The 22,355-nt window shown below is 37.0% G+C and overlaps 1 protein-coding gene across 2 annotated transcripts in view; it reads right to left on the bottom strand.

Annotated features, from left to right (window-relative positions):
* Positions 1–22,355, bottom strand: part of LOC143172283 (nipped-B-like protein) — a 173,447-nt gene that overhangs the window by 94,761 nt on the left and 56,331 nt on the right. For both annotated transcript variants that reach the window (XM_076361527.1, XM_076361526.1), the window contains exons 2-7: positions 15,806–15,949; positions 12,888–13,053; positions 11,556–11,686; positions 3,083–3,182; positions 1,299–1,450; positions 82–242 (exon numbers count right to left, since the gene is read on the bottom strand). In XM_076361527.1, coding sequence (XP_076217642.1) covers positions 82–242; positions 1,299–1,450; positions 3,083–3,182; positions 11,556–11,686; positions 12,888–13,053; positions 15,806–15,869 — 774 coding nt within the window. In that variant the 5' untranslated portion in view covers positions 15,870–15,949. The remainder of the gene's footprint in view (positions 1–81; positions 243–1,298; positions 1,451–3,082; positions 3,183–11,555; positions 11,687–12,887; positions 13,054–15,805; positions 15,950–22,355) is intronic.

The following is a 22,355-nucleotide window of genomic DNA, read 5'->3' as shown; positions in this document are numbered from 1 at the left end:
CTTCTAAGGCAGCTAAACACATATTTGCTTTATCATACTAAATATTTGCTTTATCGTAATAAACTGATCTAAGTAACATACATCACTACTTAGCCTGTGCACCATCTGTAGGTAGTCTTCATTTGAGCCATGTCTAGAATTATCAGCATGATGATTAGCTGAATTTCCAGACAATTGACTTGAAACTTTATTTTCATGGAGATTCCTCATCCCAGCTGTGACAATGGGACTGGACACTGAAGCTGAAATACAAAAAAATATAAATAACTATACTGATATATTCACACAGTTGTTAACTCTAAAAAATTTCACAGAAAACACCATAATAGTCAATATTAATAAGTTGGATGCAAGAGGTCTGGAATCTGAACAAGAATCCAACTTTCTTGATTGAATCCTTTTGCCACAAATACCTTGAATAAAATTAGATATCCAAGATTTGAATTTTCAAGAGGATTTAAAACCTAAATTCCACGTACAGATTAGCCAAGCTTCTCTCCACATCTATCCTTATTACAGTCGGTATCATATCCTTATAGGTTATAGAAAACTTTATTTTCGTCTGTATAATTTGTATTCACTACCTTTAGTAACTTCCAAAGGTATTAATGAGACACACAACATTACATACAGAAAAGCTATATAAATTCTAAGCACATTGCTAAACTTTAAGAACAGATCATTTAAAAGAATCCAACAAGAATTCTACTTACAAAAAAAAAAAAAAGCCTAGCTACTTAACAGCGTTCATGTTGTTCAAGATTGTTTTTAGAAAAGGGAAGAACAAAGATATCCATTCATTCTGAAGGTCATCTTTGCCAGTTACTGCATACCTTGAGCATAATTCTAGCCAACTTAGTCTAGTCTATACTACAAAGGTTTGGTAAGGCTAAATAAGCTGGCAGCAAAGCTTACGTTACACTAGCAAAAATTAGGTTTTCACTAGTACAGATAAATGATTGCCATAGCTAACAAACAAAAGATTTTGGTTTGTTTTGATTTCTCTATTGTCATGTATATGTGACAGCTATGCAAAATGGGTATACATAGGGGAGAGGCAGTGTAACATGAACACGTGTTTTACTACTTCTTCCTTTTTTTTTTTTAAATTAAGTATATACTACCACTCTGTACAGTGAAGAAAGCAAAGCTTAAACATACTGAAAAAATTCCCTATCAACTCAAAAGATTTGCATTAAGCACGTGACTCCTTCAAAGAAATTAGAGAGCTGTGAAACATGCACATGAAGGTAAAGCTGACATGAGATGGAAGAATAAAACAAACATCACAGACTTACCTTGCTGCATCTGAGGATGTGGTGTATAACTTGGAGGATGTGAATATGGCATGTATCCTGCAGGACTTTGAGGAGCATATGGACTAGGCACTGGACTGTTCTGTTGTGCCAAAAATCTGTTACCAGAGCTTGTCTGTGGTGGCACAAACCGGCTAAAAATAAAATAAAAAAAGTTTTAAAAAGTAGAAAAACAAATTTAGACAAATTTATTATTTCTTTTGGAACATTATAACTTCTGTAAGAGACAAGATTCCAACGCAATCAAGAAATCCCTTCAAAAGCAGTATTTTAAGCTATCAATACCTTCCCAACTTCAATTATTACTTAAGAGCCACAGCTTGGGTACTGCATTAGTAAAAGTAAAGAATAGAATAAAAAGCATTCATAAGACCTCCACCTAGGGAAAGGAAACAATGACACAAACATTTATTAAAATAAGATCTGCAGATTTACTAAAACAAGATATGCAATTTCCAAAAGTTAGTCCTAGAAGTTTGAATGAAAGTGACAGCTAAGGTTTAATTATCATATAACAACTAGCTCACTAGGATTAACAAGGAGCCATCTACCCTAAATAGGATTTTTCCAGTAATATTTCAAAGAACTTCATCTAACAGAACTATACTGCCAAGATATAGGAATGTGATAGGCAGTTAGGTAGGACCTCACCTGAATACAACTTATTCTTTCACTGGCTTTATCTTAGACTCATCCTAAAGATAGGAAGCCATAAAAATAAAATAGGCTGGTAACAATAATACATGTATGTTATAACTTATATTCTTATATGAGCTTTGCAAAATAAAAAACCAAATAAATACTTCAGAAAGTACAACACATGCTTTCACAACCGTCAGTTCTAGACAGCAACTCTACAAAGGTAAGCTTCCATAGAAAGAAATAGTAAAGTATATAACACAAGGATTTTGTAAGGATTTTGAGAAGACTTAGCACATTGTAATATTCACAATTCAAAAACACCTTCTTCAATATCACTCTTAGATATAAAAGTAAAAAAGTATACTGGCTTTTGTACAGATACAGAGCATTTCATTTGCCAAAACAATTACACTAACTTGAAGTGAAATAAGTTTATTTTAATAATGATATCTAATAACTGGAGATGAAATCTGTTTAAACCCAGTAACTGAATTGAAACTACATGCAGAACTCTTTCCTCTAGTCCAGAGTACTTTATTATATTAACAAAGGCCTAGATTATAGGTACATGCTACTTGCCAACACTCAAAGTTTGAAAAAGAACCAGAAAGTTGATGAGGAAGCTGCTGGAAGACTGGCCAAACTACTGGGCCTATGCTCCTCTGAGCAGCCTTTTGTATAACTGTTACAGCAGTACTTCATGCTTTTACAAGCCTTCTTTCCCACCCTCCTGTCACATTGGTACTGTTACACATGCTGGAACACGTAGCCTCTTCTCTCCTATCCTCCTGCCACCGGTCTCAGCCTCTGCCACAGGTAGAGAAGAGCTGGAGGGGTGGCAGGAGGCAGGGGGATTCCTTAAGCAGGAAAGAAAGTTTGCCAAAATTATGGGAGGGAGAAAGAGCAGGGAATCACGACTAGTCCTTAGAATACAAAGATTAATTCACTAACAAAAAGATGGTTTTTTGCCAGCTGAAGAAACTCCCCCTGCTGTCACACAAATGCAAAATTTGTCTTGACACTGATCACCTTCCACTCACATACTTGCAACAAGAATCAACTGTCACTGTAGGAAGAATTTGCAGTTCAGTGCCCATCCCACCCCATTTAAAAGAAAGCATTACCTGGAAGGGCTATGTGAGATAGTGGTTTGTTGATAATTGGAAGATGCAGGACTACCTCGCATGGAATTCTGAGAAATATTAAACTGTGACATCATCATCCCTATTAAGAAGAAGACAGCAGCATTACTTTACATGCATTTCCTTTTTAATCAATGAAGTCTCTCATTTCAGAAATTATTATATACATAGAGATTATAAACTTCACAGACATTAACATCTTCTACCTACAACTATTAGAAAACATTAAAAAAAGATCGATTCCATGCAAGATGTCTATTTTACACCATGACATAAAAAGAGTGTTCCCTAAAACAGTATTAATTCAATTACAAATATCAACAGTAGTTCCTTCCTCTGTTCCTTAGCCAAAAACCTGCTAGTAAATAGAAACATTTTATAACAGAACATATACTCCATACCCCAGACTGGTGTGTATAGTACTCATTGTGCCAATAAATAAAAGATTTGGAAACTTCACAAGTCAGAAGAACACAGAAAACTTATCTCCCATTTTTAGAACAAATACAGCAAGCCATCATCTTGAGCTGAGTGGTGTGAGATAATTCTCCCTACTCCCATAATGCCTTAGTGGTTCCTTTCTACCCAGGGACAAAAGCTTTCTATTCCACCTCCGCCATGCTTATAAAGAACGTTATCAAAGGTGCTGAAATATTTTCAATTGCAAAGAACCACCAATATCCGACCTGTAGTCTCCCACAGCCTGTAGATTCCCACAGTCAAGCTTTGGAAATTCAGGAGTTGTACTAGATGGCAAGCCACAAGTACCAATGTGCTTGAAACTAACTAACTTAATAGGGAGAATTTAAAGGAATCTTTTCTTTTTTTTCCTCTCTTCGATACAAGTATAAAGAATTTCCTAACCACCACATGACACTCAAAGTTGAAGGGGTGCAGGTACACAAAAACTTATGAGACTTTTAACTAAGTGATTTTAATGACAGAATTGAATGTCTTGCAGCTACAACAGTGTCAGAACTCATGTGCACACCGCAGCTTGGGAAGCTACAGCAAGTGATCCACAGCCGTGGGTAAAAGCACATCAGTAACGCAAATATTTTAAACCAAAGGTTAGATAGAAGGCTGACAGTAGTCCCCAATCCAGAGTGTTTGGGAGCCATCAATCCTTGAATTACTATCGCCAATTTCAATTACTGCAATATTCACACAAGCAAAACTAGTTTCACAAATCCTCCCTGTCACCCTCTTTTCTCTTCCCCTCTCCCCAACAGAGAAGAGATGTGATAATCCCCCAGGAATACAGCCGTTACTACCTCCTGGTAGGTATGAAGCGCTGCATTCCAAGTACATTAGCACACGCAAACTAGCCCAGAGCAGGAGTGAAAGTCCCATGTTGTGCTGAAGAAAAAAAAAAAAAAAAAAAAAAAAAAAAATCAGAGACCTCCTGTACTGGTTTTAGCTGAGATAGAGTTAATTTTCTTCATAGTAGCTAGTATGGGGCTATGTTTTGGATTTGTGCTGGAAACAGGGTTGGTAATACAGGGATGTTTTCGTTACTGCTGAGCAGGGCTTACACAGACTCAAGGCCTTTTCTGCTCCTCACCCCACCCCACCAGCGAGTAGGCTGGGGGTGCACAAGAAGCTGAGAGGGGACACAGCTGGGACAGCTGACCCCAACTGGCCAAAGGGATATTCCACACCATATGATGTCATGCTCAGCATATAAAGCTGGGGGAAGAAGGAGGAAGGAGGGGACATTCGGAGTGATGGCGTTTGTCCTCCCAAGTAACCATTACGCGTGATGGAGCCCTGCTTTCCTGGAGGATGGCTGAACACCTGCCTGCCCATGGGAAGTAGTGAATGAATTCCTGGTTTTGCTTTGCTTGCATGCGTGGCTTTTGCTTTACCTATTAAACTGTCTTTATCTCAATCCACGAGTTTTCTCACTTTTACTCTTCTGATTCTCTCCCCCATCCCACTGGGGGCGGGGGGGGGGGAGTGAGCAAGCGGCTATGTGGGGCTTAGTTGCCAGCTGGGGTTAAACCATGACAGTCCTTTTTGGTGCCCAACGTGGGGCTCGAAGGGTTCAAGATAACGACAGGTTTGATTGGAATGTGCTAGATCAATTTTATAGCTGTTATTGCTGTTTAGCTATTAATTGGCAAGCTCCTGTGCTTGCCATGGGGCTTGCTTGCCTTACTGTATATTAGAGTCTAGTGCTCGTTAGTGGCTGCTTTTTACTTTCGCTGCTTGCTGTACTGCTTATCATCTTACTCTGCTGTGCCTGGGAACATTTTGATAACAGCAATGGCCATGCGCCTGGGCTGGCAGATGGCCAGGGCATCGCTGCTGTTTCTGTGCTGCTGTACTGGACAGGCTGGAACTCCAGTGTGAACTCGAGACGAAGGGACTGTGACCTGTGGATGAGTCTACACAGAAGCAGGACACCCCAAAGCATCTGTGGCCATAGCAGCTGTGCCACAGCAGACATGCCTCTGAAAGGGATTGTGGCCCAAGGATAAGTCCACGCTGGAGAAGGTACACCTCGAAGCATCTGTGGCTGTGGATAAGTCCATGTTGCAGCAGGTACACCTTGAAGCATCAGTGGCTGTGCGTGAGGTCATGCTGGAGCACCTCAAAGCGTGTGGCCATGGATAAGCCCATGACAGAGCAGGTACGCCCCTGAAGGGACTGCAGCCATGGGTAAGACCATGTTGGAGCAGGTCTATCTCTGAAAGCATTGTGGCCCATGGAGAAGGCCACGCTGGAACAGGTGCACCTCAAAGCAACTGTGGCTGTGGATAAGTCTATGCTGCAGCAGGTGTACCCCTGGAGAGACTGTGGCTCATAGATAAGGCTCCACTTGGAGCAGGTACTCCCCTAAGGGACTGCAGTCTGTGGATAAGTCCAAGCCGGAGCAGGGGCAAGGGGAAGAGTTCACTGCAATGTTAAACCCTAAAAGGGACCAGAGGTGGGGAATGTAATGGCAATACCTTTCAATTGTTGTAACCCATGATTTGAGTTGCATGTTATGGGAATTACTATAGCAGGAACCACCTGAACCAATGGAGGACAAGCCTTACAAGAAGCAGTGCAAGTGCAGCAGTGACCCGACCTGAGCTGGCTTTGATGCCCAGTAACTCCACACAACACACCACCTCTCCTGGCCTGAGTGACCACCATAACAGATGGAGCCCAAAGTCATGGACTAAATGAACTCAGTGGACATTTGTGGACATTTTATGGACATTTCACAGGGGTGGTCCATAGACTAAGGGAACGATATCTGTGTATTGTATCAAAGGATGGGAAGGGGGGTGGTGGTTAATGAGGATGTATTGGATAGTGTGGGACCTGAGGATGACGTAAATGGTATGGAACAAGGGGTGGAGAACGTGCTGGTTTTGGCTGGGGTAGAGTTAATTTTCTTCATAGTAGCTAGTATGGGGCTATGTTTTGGATTTGTGCTGGAAACAGTGTTGGTAATACAGGGATGTTTTCGTTATTGCTGAGCAGGGCTTACACAGAGTCAAGGCCTTTTCTGCTCCTCACACCACCCCACCAGGGAGTAGGCTGGGGGTGCACAAGAAGGTGGGAGGGGACACAGCCGGGACAGCTGACCCCAACTGGCCAAAGGGATATTCCACACCATATGACATCATACTCAGTATATAAAGCTGGGGGAAGAAGAAGGAAGAGGGGGACATTCGGAGTGATGGCGTTTGTCTTCCCAAGTAACCGTTACACGTGATGGAGCTCTGCTTTCCTGGGGTGGCTGAACACCTGCCTGCCAACGGGAAGCAGTGAATGAATTCCTTGTTTTGCTTTGCTTGCATGCGCAGCTTTTGTTTTACCTATTAAACTGTCTCTATCTCAACCCATGAGTTTTCTCACTTCTACTCTTCCGATTCTCTCCCCCATCCCACCAGGGGGGAGTGAGCAAGCAGCTGTGTGGTGCTTAGTTGCTGGCTGGGGTTAAACCACGACACCTCCATATTTCAATACATAGGACATTTCATTGTCCCAAGTAACAGAAGGGGACTCCTCAACTCTGGAAAATTCGTTTAAATGGACACTGGTTGCCTCGCACAGATGCAAGTGAGGAAGAAACTCGAGGGTTTGTGTGTTGGAGGCAGCACCCAGCATGCCCACTGCCTGATCACCTCTCACAGCCACTCTTACCACAGCTAGGTAGTAGTCAAACTACTAACCCTTAACATTAATGTACAGAAAGCTGACAATGTGCCCGTTTGAGTATGAACTATATAGATGAAGTTTCATTTTATGCTTAAAGCAAAGACTGCACTTTTAAAATACTTTAAAAACATATCTATTTGTTTTCTCCTCCCTAAATTTAAAACACGTTTTGAACCACAGATGCAGTAGTTTTTGGTTTAAAAGAATGACAGAAGATATGTAAATGAATCCATTTTTAATGCCATTTTAAAAACCTTAAAAATTATTCTGTGACAAACAGTTCTCACCTCTCTATCTCTGTTGAGGGGGGGGTGGGGGGGGGTGTGTGACATGAGGGACACAATCTAGGTAACTTAAACAAACAAAAACCCCACAACCCCTCCTCCTCCCGCCCCCCCCCAAAAAAAAAACCCCATAAAAAAAACCCACTCCCAACCAACCAACCGCCACCAAAAAAACCAAAACAAAAAAACCCACCACAACAGTGTCTCCAAAGTTTCCAACAGATAAGTCTGCCTAGTAATGATGTAATGAGGAAGGAGTAAAAATAAGCCCCAAACATTTAGTCTAAAAAGGAGCTGAAATTAGTCTGTGGCCATTAACAATATCTTCTTGTACATTTTTTACATTGTTGTCATATCACTAAGCAGCAGATTTATCGCTCCACTGTGCATTTCTTAAAAATACTTAAGAATTTATTTTAAATGCAACTTTAATTTTGATTGTTGTTAATGTTCAGTTTTGAGTAAACATCATCCTAGTAATAACATTCCTAGAATGAGTTTCCTTAATACATACTCCCAAGTCTTGACTGTAATTTTTTTTGCTTGGAAAAAAAGTGATACACATAAATCCATTTTAGCATTCCTACTAAATGCCAAAGAATGCACTACATAAAAACAGAGTTCAAGATCACAAAAAAAAGTCTTGTATGATTAAACTGTATTACAGCATCATGCATGCTTAAGCTAGGACTGTTCACCAACAGGTGATTTTTCAGTTAAATATACACTCTTATTGAAAGCATACATCTACAAAGTTTTTCCCTTTTACAGGCACACGTGCACTTGAATTCTTGTATAAATGAAAAAAATTAAGTAATTGTTGTTTATGGAAAGATGCATAAGATTTTAATCCTCAAAAATGCACAAGTTGTGGTAAATAGTTTAAAGTGAATTTTAAGTCCTTTCTGCACCCTAAGCTATGCTATGAATACTAATCTATTGCAATACGTTATTTTAGCTGATCTTCCAACACACATCTGCTGAAAAACAAAGCCAACGTGTTGAGACAGAAAAGAGAAAAAATTATTATGAAAACTGAAACTAAATAATAATCTTAATTTTAAATAAAGAAATCCACTTCACTCATACACTATAAGATGCAAGACATGTAGTTGAAAGATGGCACCCAGAACTTTCTCTGTTATCTGATGAAAAAGGTCTAAAATAAAATTAACGTGCTGCCCTTGTACAAAGTTAGGCCTGATGCCGCGTTGTGATGTGACTCAGTCTGTTCAGACAACCTAGTAATAGAAAACAGTCTGAAAAATCTAACTAAAAATCTGTATGAAGACCGTTTCAACAATGGGACTATTATCAAAAGACAGGGAATAAGAGTTTGAACACTGCTGCTACATTACCTGAAATGAAATATGCCAGCAATTTCTTGGGAGTGGAGGTGGCGGGGGGTGGGTGGGGTGGGGAGTGGGGGGTGCGCCCAAGACACAGAGCAAAAAGAAGCGTCCACATAATACATCTGTCTTGTACTATTTGTTCATCATAACTAAAAACAATTCTCGCTCTAAACTTAGTGTTGCGCTACAAATCAATATGACCTTGAAAAAAACATCACCACAGAATTCTGCTTGTGCTTTACCTTATATTCACAAGTATTCAAAACATAATATTTAGCTTTCTGAAGATGCCTTTATTTCCTGACAAAATTGTACTAAACCAAGAATTTTATTCCACGTTTAATGTAATTCTTTAGCCAGGTGGTCTTTCTGTTCTTGCATTAGAAAAGAAGGCTGGTAGAAATGAATTTGAGTTCAGTTTGTCCATACTGACGCTGGAACTGACACTCAAGGGATCATGGTGCAGAGGCCCACCCCAGGCTAAGTAAACAGACAGGGAGTCCCAGTGCCTTCATTCTTTCTCAATTCTGGGCATTACAAATACTGGGTCACAGTACCCAGCGCTGACTTCACCACATGCTGGACTCAACAGAAGGCAGAAAGACAATATTCAGAAGGAAGACAGTAAGGAAAGCAGAAGAGATGAATTTGAAATACTAGAAAAGAGCCTCAATTTCATTCTTCTAGCTGGCAAAATGCATTATATAATATCTCTACCAAACCCCCAAATGTTCTACAAATCATGACTCTACAGAGATTACAAAATCTGTTCAGAAAGCAGAAGAAAAACCAACCTTTGCTGCCAGAACACATCAGTATATCTTCCTTTGGCCTTGGGATGGGATGTATTAACAGCTAATAAGGCTACAACAATTTGCCAGCATCTAGCTTAAAGATACCCCTATTTCCAGGTAAGAGTGTGGCCTTTTTCCATAGAAAATAAAGTCACACTTTACCTAGCTTTTCCAAACATTCATTCCAGGGCCGCCTTCTTCTCAAGTACCTGGTCTACAGCTATGTTTTTCTCCCTCTTCCCCCTTTCTTTCAATTTTTCTGATTTCACACTTACATTGCAATGTTTGCACTGGTACAAGTATTCAGAATTATGTAAAATAAAATTAAATATGCAAGGAAGTTTTAAAGTCTGATCTCTTCTGGTTCTCTGAAACCACTTTGTTAACTTTATTTAAAATAACATCAACTATTCTTTTAAGTTTCATGTTGAATTATTTTTAATTCTGTACTAGTACCTTCCTTCAAGCATAGGCCAAAGCACATTTACTAAAGATAGAGATGCTTTTATTTCATTAAGGATTATTCTTAACCTATTGAACCAAGCTGCAAAAGTGTTTCCCCCTCTCAGGCACAGATTTAGCAAAAATTAGAAAAAAATTTAACTCTCTATCTTCTTTCTTTCAAAAGCCTCTGCTGGAACAAATAATTTCAAAAACAATGTCTCCCTTTTGCACTGGCAAAAAATTATTTTACTCTACAAAACTGGTGGAAAACTCTGATTCAAGCTTATGTTCTTTGTGGAACCACTCTGCAAACTGGCAGGACAGTCACAACTCTTCCCACAGCTGGAAAAAAAAAATCATACTCTGCCATGGCTACCATCAAACCCAGAATCTAGAGACTGTTTTCAGAGCTTAAATTTCAGGATATATGTATCAATGAGCTACTACATATTTAGCACTGCCTTTCACATTGTCATTCCAGGAAATTTCTGCATTCTTTCAAGGAACATTATGTGTTCTGTCCTTACCAAGTTCTTTTCAAATATTGTATGGCTTTTTACTCACTAGCCTAGGTGAACAAACTTAACAATCTCATTTTATTATTTTTCCCCTCCAAAAACACCCTACACTTTCTATCCCCTGTGGACTCCAGTAACACTTCTATCTGAATCTCTACAATGCTAGCAAAGCTTTATTCTCACACCACAAAAACTCTGGAAATTCTCCTACTCATTTCATAGTTTAGTATTTAAAGAAAAGATTTCAGGTGCAAATAAAGAAGTCTCCAGATCTACAAGTAGAATCTGTCTGATTAATCCTTTGCTTGGTCTCTCCCCTTGTCCATCTTTGTTATCCAGCAGTATATCTCACTAAACCTCAGAAAAGAATTAGCCGTCGAAACAGTAAAATCTGTAGGGCATCACAAATTGCTGAGAAGAGGAATGGCAGGGAGGAGCTGTTAAGTATGGTTCATTCAACCTTATTCCTTACCCCAGAACTATTAAGAACTACCACTACAATGATACACTATAATCGTACAGATTTTCAGTAAGATCAAGGCATATTTTCCCAACTTCGGTTATTTACTAAGACAAATATATGAACCTAGCCATAAAGACATTCAAATAAAATGACTTTAAAATAAAATCCAATCACTCATCCCAGAAATTGAAGCTTTGTAGTGAAATTAAACTTTTTTTTTTTTTTTTTTTTTACAAAAATACCCAGCAGAGTTTATTTCCATGCTTATTCTAATACAATCGCTCTTAGAAGATGTCAAGATACATAGCTTTATATCACTATCAAATACAAGGTAAGGCATAAATATCACAGCTGTGCTCCATATATATTTGTGGTTAGTATCAGTCCCCTAAACTTACAGAACAACATAAAACACAATCAATAAATAATCAAAAATCCTTACCGCTTTGTACCCCGTATCTGTTTTGCATGCTTTTCTCCCTGAAAACATTAGGATTCCTTGCCAGGATAGCCTGCAGCAAGACTGGTATATCTCCCTCTGGATCATCACTGCCAAGGTTATCTTTCAATTCTCTGGAATTGTGGAAGTAAGCAAATAAAGAGGCAAATGCATTTTCAAATGATAAGAAACCATGAGTCAAGTAAAAAAAAAAAAAAAAACCAAACACCCAACCAAACAAAAAACCACAACACCACCCAACCAAAACCAAACCAAAAGATAACAATTTACTGTTAAAATATAGGGAAGAAAAAAAAAAAGTCTGCAAAGCACTGTTCCCTGCCTCTATATTTTTTTTTTTCCTTTCTTGTTTAAGGAATGGAAGAAGAGGTATTTCTACTGGCCTTCAAAATTATTTTCTTTTAATAAGCACTTATATATACACATGGCTGTCAGTTTCAGACTATTATAAAAAGTTTCTTATGCCAACTTTTGTATCGTGATCACCTCCATAAAAGAACACCACTTTGGCATAACATCAAGAAAGTATTATTGTAGGAGTGAAAATAAGATATGCGTGAATGTATAACATTCAGGTTGCAGCCCAACACTTTGAGAATCTTTTATTTTAAAAAGGAAAATTGGCATATCTTTGACATCACAGGATTCCCTTCGAACCATCAAAAATGTAATGGATTTTCTATAAATGCATGTGCTTTCACTTATTGTTTGCTTTGAGGACTTTTAAAAGCTACTTCCATTTGATCAAAACAATTGATTGGAACATGTAGGAAAAAGACAGGGCTGTCAACATAAGACAATTCAAAGGACACCAGGGAAAAATGAAAAAACAAAATATATATTAACAACAAGAGAATACGTTAGCATACTTGCCGGTTCAATTCTTAAAATATTTAAGTTCAATATCTAATCAGAACTAACATGGGTCTTACGTGGGTGTCTCAAAAAAGTATCTTTTTGTGTAATACTGGGTATATAATTTGTCTATGTGCATTATTAACCAAAGTGGAACACAAATGACTATTGCACAATCAATACCACAAAGTTTTCACTCCTAACTAGCAAGAATGGAAAAAGCAGCAGATCCATTAAAAAAAATAATTAGTTATGCATAAGGGCTGTCAGACAATTAATAACATTCTGATTGACTGAAACAATTGACTCTCATACAGCGGTAATCTGCTAAGCAAGCCTAATAAAAAACCTACATGTTCTAATTTTCAGATTCTCACAAACACCCTTCTCAGTTCAGTTCATTTTAATTTCAAGTAATAAGGATAGTGATCTGCTATAGTTGAAGTTCAAAATACATACATGTGATCTGTTGACACCTGATTGAGACTGTGGACAAGCTGTGAAACCAAATTTTCATCCCTGCAAGCCAGAAGGCAGTTCACCTCTTCAGCTATCCGTCCATTGAAAAGCAGGCTTTTTGTTGTTGTAGCAGGTAAAGGTGATGGAAGAGGCAACTGGTTCAAAACTGTTATCAGGAAACAGAAAGGAATTCAGAAGCATTTCATGAAACACGAGCATACAAAGATGGACACCTTCTTACTCCCTCATGTGATTAAGAAAGAAAACCTGACAACTACATTTGAAATATAGGGAAGATTTCTGGATTTTTTTTTTTTTTTTTAAATCAATAGCACACACACACATAAAGACTGGACTCTGTTTTAAACAAAGTAATGCAGTCAAGTCCATAAGTTATATTACTATATTATTGTAAATATTTAACTGTACTAATGCAAGTATTATGAATAAAAACATACTTTTAAACATTCCAGAATATTAAGTTATTTAGTGTTATGGCAGTTTTCTCTTGGAGCTGAAAGCATGGATAAAGGGAAGAAAGGAAATGCAAAATCCTTGTAGTTGCATGCAGTACTGTAAGTGCATTGATCATATACTCTAAGTTTTCTACTCTGACCTTCATATTTAATTAGTGTTTCCACTTTGTATGGTGAAGGTAGATTAAAATAAAAAACCACACACCACAAAAAAACCCCTAAACCACCCAACAACCAATTTAAGCCACTAATTAAATTCTCAGTTTATTCTTCTCCTGTTGTACTCATTTCTATGTAAGCAATCTTCTCAAGAAAAGGCTAGTATCATTGGTTGGAATGATCACTAAAATGTCAATTCAGTCAATATACCTATTCACAAATCTTGGTAAAAAGATTTGTTTAATGAAAACACCTATCACAATATTTCAATCAGATTATAAACAAACATACTATATTTTCAGAGGGCATTCTTCGGTCTACAGGCATAACAAGGAAGTGTACCAAATAAGAAGCCTTGACCAGATGATTTGGCAGGGCTACAGAGACAAGAGTAAGCCAGAAGAGGACAAAAAGCCTGCTACATAGGAAAGTTGCTTTCATGGGTCCACGAAAACAAGCTGACTCTGACTTCAAGTTCCCAGGCTGATTACATTAGAAATAGCTTCATAAAAAAAAAAAAAAACAAAACTGTGAAATATACTCTTTTGGCTTTTTTATATTTTTAAATTCTTTAAAAAAAAAAAAGGCAAGGGCAGAATTCCAGGGTTTTTTTTCCCCCCCATACAATGTATATCATTACTGTATTTAGAAATAAACTGCAATTCAAATAAAAGTGTATAATATATTAAAATAGCTAGCTTTCATTACTTGCATTAGATTACCTTGAATGTGCCTTGAAACTTGGAAAAGTTAGCAAGATCAGCAAAACATATTTATTAAAACAGTATAAATTCAGATAGTTAACTGAGCCTACTCTACTGCCTCTAGTCATTATGTCCTCCATGTTTTTAGGGCAACAGGACTCATCCGTTCCAGTTCCTTCTTTTCACATAGAGAGAAATAAGGTGAAGCAGTGACAAGCCTTTCTCTTTCACCTACTCCTGAGTTTCTAAACATCAGATAAATATGACAGATAAAGAAGCAAATGCACCTAACACAAGGGCTATTCCCACCAAAGGTAGTTCAGTGTTTCAAGAAACTCTTGCACCAGGAGTCTGACCAGTGACTTCTACCAGTTAAGTATTTTGACTTCTTTAGAATCTTACCTGCAAATACTTAGTGCTGGAAAACTGCCCATAGCCCAGAAACTTACGATTTGCATCCTGATGGCCCATTATTAGACACACATAATGATACATATATACACATATAAATACATAAGCAGCATCTTCCAATTTGATATTTCAGAATATAAGAAAGACATGAAGAAGTGGGTTTTTTTCCCCACCCTCGAATACATCTGTTTTTTTCACTGTAGGAAATTAAATTCAATTGCTGGGTATATACTTTCAGTGTCTCTTGGAAAGTCTCCAAATTTCAACAGTATAATAATAAAAACAAGAGCTCAGAAGAAGCACTCGGGTCACTGAGTCCAATTATCCTCAGACAGACAACCGAAATATAAACTTTTGCTTACACTTTATAAACAAGATGCATCTTTGTCCCAACTTCTCTTATTGGAATGGCTGTTCTAGGACCTCAATATAGTAATGATAAATCTCCTCTTAGTTTCCACTAGAAATTTATTTTTGGTCAGATTATAACCATTTGGTTTTGTGCCAGTATCAGCTTTTAATGTAAATAGTTCTTTTCCTTTCCTTGCATTTTGTCTTCCTGACATATTTAAAGACCTCATCTGCTCCTTGTGGGCTGAACAGCCAAAAAAGAAGCCTCATAGGTTCAACTGCTTATTTCCATTCTAGCAGCCATTCTTTGCACCTGTTAATTAGAGCAACTTTTTTGTACTTTGTCCAAAACTAAGGAACTAGGTTTCAAGTATATTCAGCATATTCTACAACTCTCTCTAGCTGAACATCAGTCTAATCTTCTCTCTCTCTCTTTTCAGTGAAGATGAGATGTATGTTTTAGAGAAGTATTTTAGCATTTATGTTTTTCTTTATTTGTGGGGTACCCAGATATGTTACTGAATGATATTCCAAACAAACAATGAATTTCCTATATTTTATGTTTCAGGTTTACTTAAGGGTTGTTTTTTCTAAACCTATGTTTCATTTCATGTTTAAATTAGCATATTTTGTTTGAATATATTTTTTAAATTTGAGCAATGACAAAATTAACATTTTTAATACCAAATCTGATTTTGAACAGATTTACTTTTAAGAACTTTAAAAATAAAACTATTTTTAGTATTTTGAAAATGCAGGTATTTACTGAAGAGGTAGAAGGGAACATAGCAAAGACGAAAAAAAGAAGAGTACTTACGGTCTGTAAGACTAGCAATCCCTGCAAGAGTAGTGATGGGAACATGAGGCATATCCCCATTCATCCTGAAGTTCTGGGATGGTAGCGCCTACACAGATATTTTAGTTCAGGTGCCAGCTATCATTACTTCCCATCTCCCAAGCACTAAAAAAACAAACAAACAAAAACAACAACAAAAAAACACAACAAAAAAAAAAAAACACAAAACCAAATTAAAATTCTCTGTTTACTAAAAAGAATTTTAAATTCAATAACATAAATGAAACACAGACCATAACCTCAGCTGCATACTAAGTAAATTTTGTCAAAAGTGGGTAGAACAATGTAGAATTTAAATATCAAATGGCATTAAGCAATCAAAAGGCAAGCTTTTGGTCTCAGAAGCAGAGCCCTTCACCAAAAAAGATGCAAGATAAGGCAATCAAAATAAAATTTGCTCGGGTTATACAGTACCAACTCAAAAATCGGTAACAAAACTTCTGTTGGTTCATACTGCACTGGATAGCACTTAATCCATAACCAGTTTAAGTAATTAGCTGCTATATTCACTTCCCAGTGTTGGAGAAGGAGATATTTTTCATATAAGAAGCTAGCAAAAACAAAAGGAATAGTTTACAGATGCAGAAGTCAAGTAGTAAAAGTGACAAATACAAAATCTTAGTTACCACTGAACTAGCTCGTTTATTTCCTCTAAAACAACACAGTTTGGGGTTGGTTTTTTTTCCAACTACTGAAAAGGAATTTGTTCATCCAGTTTTCACTAACTATAAAGATCCCAATTGTAAGGAAGTCCACACTATTAAAAAAACAAAACACAAAACAAACAAAAAAAACCCCACCAAAACCCCAAAAAAGAGATCATCACAATAATTTCAACTGCAGTTCCAAAACAACAAAAATTTACAAAGATCACATGTTACAATCCATTATTGTTATACTAATGAAATGACAAAAATTGAGCATGATATTTTCTGAAGACAAACAAAATAAATTAAAGGAAAGGAACTTGATATATATATACATTTACCTATTATAGACAGGCTCCTGTGTTAACAGTTCGTGAAATAGTAAAAAGACTTCTGTCAGCATTTATGGTGTCTACTGAAGATGCTGAAATCATGATTTGCTTACACTTACTTTACAAGCCAACATTTTTGTAAATTACATATACAATACATATAAACCAAAAGATCACTGTCATTTCCTTAGTAATTTTTATCTTGTTCTTCCTTATGCCACACCAATGACAATATATAGGACACCACTGCTAATACATATGTACAGATTCCAAGCAAGACAAGGAAACTGAATGTTATAAGTCTTTTTCCTGCTCAAAGTTTTCATGAACCACTGAAGTTAACTTTTCAAAGGTTCCCTATCTACACACAACTGAATTCTTCGAGGGGGCGGGGGGGGGCAGGACACGACACGACACACAACAGACAACAACGCAACCAACACACAGAAAAACCCCACCCAACACTGAGGTTAAACAGAACTGACAATGAGTTAACTTCCTTTGCTGCACCTGCCACAGGCTCATTCCCACCACTAAATTACCATTTGTTTATTAAAAATATAGTACATTACAGGTGCAGAAATCTAGTTAAGGAAACTGCTGCAGATAGATATGCTGTGTGGGTTGTTGCGTTTGGGTTTTTTTTAATCCAGGAGAAAACCGCCTTTAAACACCCAGAGCAGTTTCAAATACTACTCGATACTGGAGTTTCTTTACCCAAAACAAATACCAATATACACAGAATTTCAGTGGTTTCTTTAGTTCCATAAAAAAGCAATTCTTAAAAAAAAAAAAAAAGGGGGGGGGGCAGACACAGACGGGACTTAACTTTTCCCACAATGAGTCTGCAACAGCAAACCCACAAGAGCTAACAACACTTAGAATTTAAGTTTTCCTTGAAAGGTAAGTAGTTAAAGAACACCTTTCACACATAAATTGTATATACAAGAAAAAGGTCATGTCTGATGATCTCTCCTCTCCTGACTGAAACTGCATCAAAGCTGACTAAGGCTACGTCACTATTCAGTATTATAGGAAATCCTGTATGTAACACAGAAACAAGGGGGCGGGGGGGGAGAAGTCTGTTCACTTTCCCTTCCTGATTGCCTGGGAAAGCTGTAAACATCAGAGGCAGTCACTACTAATGCAAGTTCTTTCCTGGTATTACTGCCACAATAATTAAATTATACTGCTATTCAACGGGAGAAATTCCTCCAAAACTAGACGCTTAAATTAGAAACCTTCTCCACAGATACATGATAAGAAACCTGAACTGGCAATATCCAGATCTGAGAGTGGAACAAGTGCAGAGAGCTAGGATGGTCAGGAGAAGAGTAAGCTTTCCAAGAGGAGAGTAGAAGGGGTTGGTTTGTTTAGCTAACAAAACAAAGGTCAAGAAGGAATGTGGTTGCTCTCTCTAAGGCAGTCAAAGAAGGTTACAAAGGAAGAATGCTACAGGGCAATGCTAACACAACAATAAACCGCAGCATGAATGCAAGGAAGAAGAAAATCAGAATGGAGCTTCTCACCATCAGAGCTGCCACTTTCTGGAACAGCCTTCCATTAGGAGTAGTAGCATAGATAAGCAACGCCATTGCTTTAAAGATGGATCATACAGATGTTACAGAAGGGACAGGATGTGGTTGCCTGCACCAGCTGGGAACTAAGCACGGGCGATTCAAGAAGTCTGTCTCTTATACTACAAAGTTTTTGTAATTACAACGATGTGGGTAAACAGATGAGAGTAAACAAAAGACAAAGAAAGACTGATGGGATTAAGTGATAGGATTAGTTTATACAACAAACAATATGAAGAAACCACATGGGAATGTGTGTGTGTCCCCCCCCCCCCCTTTTTAAGAATTGCTTTTTTATGGAACTAAAGAAACCACTGAAATTCTGTGTATATTGGTATTTGTTTTGGGTAAAGAACACATTACATCTGTTGTGTTGAGAGCAAAACTGCATCTGTTATACAACTGGCAAACAAGGTGGGATTCAATTCCAGAACTAGAGACTGAGGTCCAATGAAGCTAGAACACTAATTTGATGTCACTGAGAACACTACTAAACTCACTCATTTAGGGAATTCAAAATATCAAGCAGTTAGGGAAAAAAAATTGACAGCTCAAGACAAGATACATTCTTTCACACAAAACATCAGAACAGCATGCAACAATTACTGGCTTGACTGACAGACAAGTTTTGTTGTGTTTTGGTTTTGTTTTTTCATTCCCCAACTGTAACAAGAGTTAAAAGTAATACATTGTAGCAGCTCGCAATTAGTCAAGAAGACTCAACATTTATCAATATTTAGAAAATTTTACATTATCAGCTTTGTACAGTAGCTATTACCAGCAGCACAGCATTTCTACCTCTGGACTGAAAAAAATAGTTTATAGTTAATTAATATTAAGTTAATATATATTAATGTAGTTAGTTAATATTAGCTGAATTAAGGAAATCAAAGAACTGCTGCACTGGAAAGCTTTTAAACAATGCATGAGAGTGCAGCAGTTAAAACAGAGAAGTAGAAATCCAATTTACATATATGCAAATGATGTCTTGCATATTCAGTATATACTTATTTAGACTCTTGCTGCTTTATAAGAAACAACGGATACTGTAAAAGACATTCCAGGGAGGAAGAAACTACAGTGCACAAAGGAAGTAATGCAAAGAACCCCTTAGTGAAAGGAAAACAGTGAAAGGGCAGCATATATTGAGAATAATATATGAAAAGCTATCAACATAATACACAATAAAAAAAGTGAAGCCAAGCCAAGATAGCAAGGAAAGTAATATCAAAAAAGTTTAAATGTGTAGTTATTATCCATAACATAAAGTGCTACTTATGTATGTTATCTTCTTCCCTTTTTTTTGGTCAATTATGTATATTCTCCTTTACTGCAAATTAACATTCCAAAGAAAACTCCTATCAAAATGTTAAATTTAAAATGTTGTGGTTTGTGGTGTTTGGTTTTTGGTTGTTTTGTTTTTTTTTTTTTTAAGTACAAAGTAAATATGTGGTTGGTAAAACAGTCCATAACATGGACATGGAAAATACTGACTGCCTTCAGTGACACAAGGTTTGGGCCACGTCATGCGGATCCTCTCAACAACTCATCTCTCTCTATATACTGCATTTCTCACCATAGTACTAGGTTAATGGCAGAGCAGAAAACTAACAGGGGAAAAAAAAAAACAAACAAAAAACAACTCTTCAGAGAGAATGGACAGGCATGGGTAAAATTAAGGGAGGAAGAGAGAATGAAAGTAAGTTGTGAACAATTTAGGTAAAGAATCAGTGATCACTCAGTGAAGAGACACAGACTACAACCAGGGAAGAAAAACAAGCAAACAAAAAAAACCCTACACCAAACAAACAAACCACCACCAAACAAAAACACACCCACAAAAAAGCAAAGAAAAAAGAAACACACTGCAATTTTTTTTTTTTCTTCAGATATTGCAGCATCTGACTATCAATGAAACGACCAGAGGACTCTGACCACTAGTTACCATACAAAGGTTCAAGTTCTGCATTTGTGAAACATTCCTCTTGGTTGAAATACATTCTTGTCTCCTTAACAAAAATACCAGTTCTTCCATGGCTTAGCTATGTACATGCATGAGAATGGTGGAAAACAAAATAAAGGGAAAAATCTGTTTATGTGCAATAATACACAGGCTCAGTAGTAATGCAAAGATAAGTAACACCTCAGGACTCAGAAATTTAGTATGTACATTTAAATGTTTCATTCCCCATACTCCAGGGTATTCTTTAACTTATTATATCTTTAGATTTAAAAAATAACTTATATACGAATAACCTAATATATTTCTGAGAAGATTAGAGATAAAATTAGGTAGATTAAAATTAAATTTTAAAGAAGGACTAGGGTATTAGGTCTCTATAGTTTTCTTTTTTAAAAGCATTCTATTCAATAGAATACTTTAAATAGTTATGTTTTATTGAGTTTAAATTATGAAATCTTTAGTAAGAATGAAAATACTTGAAAAAGTGGTTCTCACTTCTTATATGTTGAGTAGCATTGTATTGATGTAACCACAGCACCATGATCAAAGTTGACTTCTGCAGCTGCACAAAATAAACCAGTACAACTCATTTATTAGCTACTTTATAATTTAGGTGAGCAGTGGACTCTTCTTTTAAAACAGCAAACATGCTATTATAAATTTAAGAAGCCTTGCCTCATAGCCAGTTTTAAGCTTCCACATTTTGCAATAAACTACTTTTCTTGTTAGATACTACATGAAGCTCTGCTAATTATCAGTCCCTAAACTGTCCTAAAAAAAAAAAAATAAAAAAAAAATCACTTAAAGAATGAAGGTGGCAGAAAGAATTAATTAATATCCTCTAATTCTCATTCAAATAAGATACTGTGACTGAGTACATCACACAAGAAGGCAGATTTCTGGTTTCCATACCAGAGCTACAGTTTGATACAATGACAGTACTTCTGTTACAAGTTTCCAGAATGAAATGCTTTTAAAAATACTAAGGAAGGAGATATGGTTGCCAAAACACAGTCTAACACTTAAGTTACATGGGAAAAAAAGAAACATACACATTCACAATATAAAGCATCTTAACACTAATTCAATCTCAGAAAAAAGTCAGTATTTGAAGTGAACAGTAATTAATCACTGATGCAGCTATCTAAGGTTAAAATAGTAATGCAAGAAACCTGATATGAACCTAACTTGAACAACCAAAGGGGGGGCAGCATGTGGAGGGAGGCAAAGAGAAAAGGGGTGTGTGTGTGTGTGTCAGAAATCCAGAAGACTCATTATTAACTATAAAAGCCCATGAAAACACATCAGCATTTATAAAACCAGGAAGTTCACAGCATATACAGAATAGTTTCACCTTCTACAATACTGGCTACAAAAAAATTTTGAAAACAGAGATACAGAAATCCCAGAAGCACAAAACCAGATAAAATTCAGTGTACTAGGGAAATCCGTATGTTTGGTTCATAAAGTGATCAGCCAGCGGAATCTGAGTGATGCTGACAGAGCAAGTGAAAAATTAAAAAGTTTGAGATAAAAATTATTTAGTATAATTTCTGAACCAGTATTAGCATAATGTGTTTTCCTAAAACTATTCCAATAATAGCTGCTCAAATCACCACAAACTACAACTACTGTAAGAAAAGAAATCTTAGTGAAAAGTACTGTACTGGGCCAAGTGTAAGTTGCTTCTGAATATAAAGCAACCTTTAGAAAAAAAATTTTAGAGCAACCAGCTTCTTCCTCTGTGGCTACTGCCACATTCCTTTGGTATCTGCTGTTCTATTCAATAACAACGACACTGATGCTTCTTCTGCCCATGTGCTAGTAGTGACAGAGACACCACAGTAAATGGCAAGAGAAACCCCAGTAAAGGTGGTGGAAGCATACACAGCATGAGAGGTCTGTGGATTCAAGGAAAGATGCCCCCTAAAGCAGGAGTGCACGCACAGTTTCTACCAGGGTAAACTAACATAAAGCATAATTGTGCTTTGC

Source organism: Aptenodytes patagonicus, chromosome W, assembly GCF_965638725.1.
Source record: "Aptenodytes patagonicus chromosome W, bAptPat1.pri.cur, whole genome shotgun sequence".
Lineage (NCBI taxonomy): Eukaryota > Metazoa > Chordata > Aves > Sphenisciformes > Spheniscidae > Aptenodytes > Aptenodytes patagonicus.
This window is presented reverse-complemented; position numbering and strand designations above follow the sequence as displayed.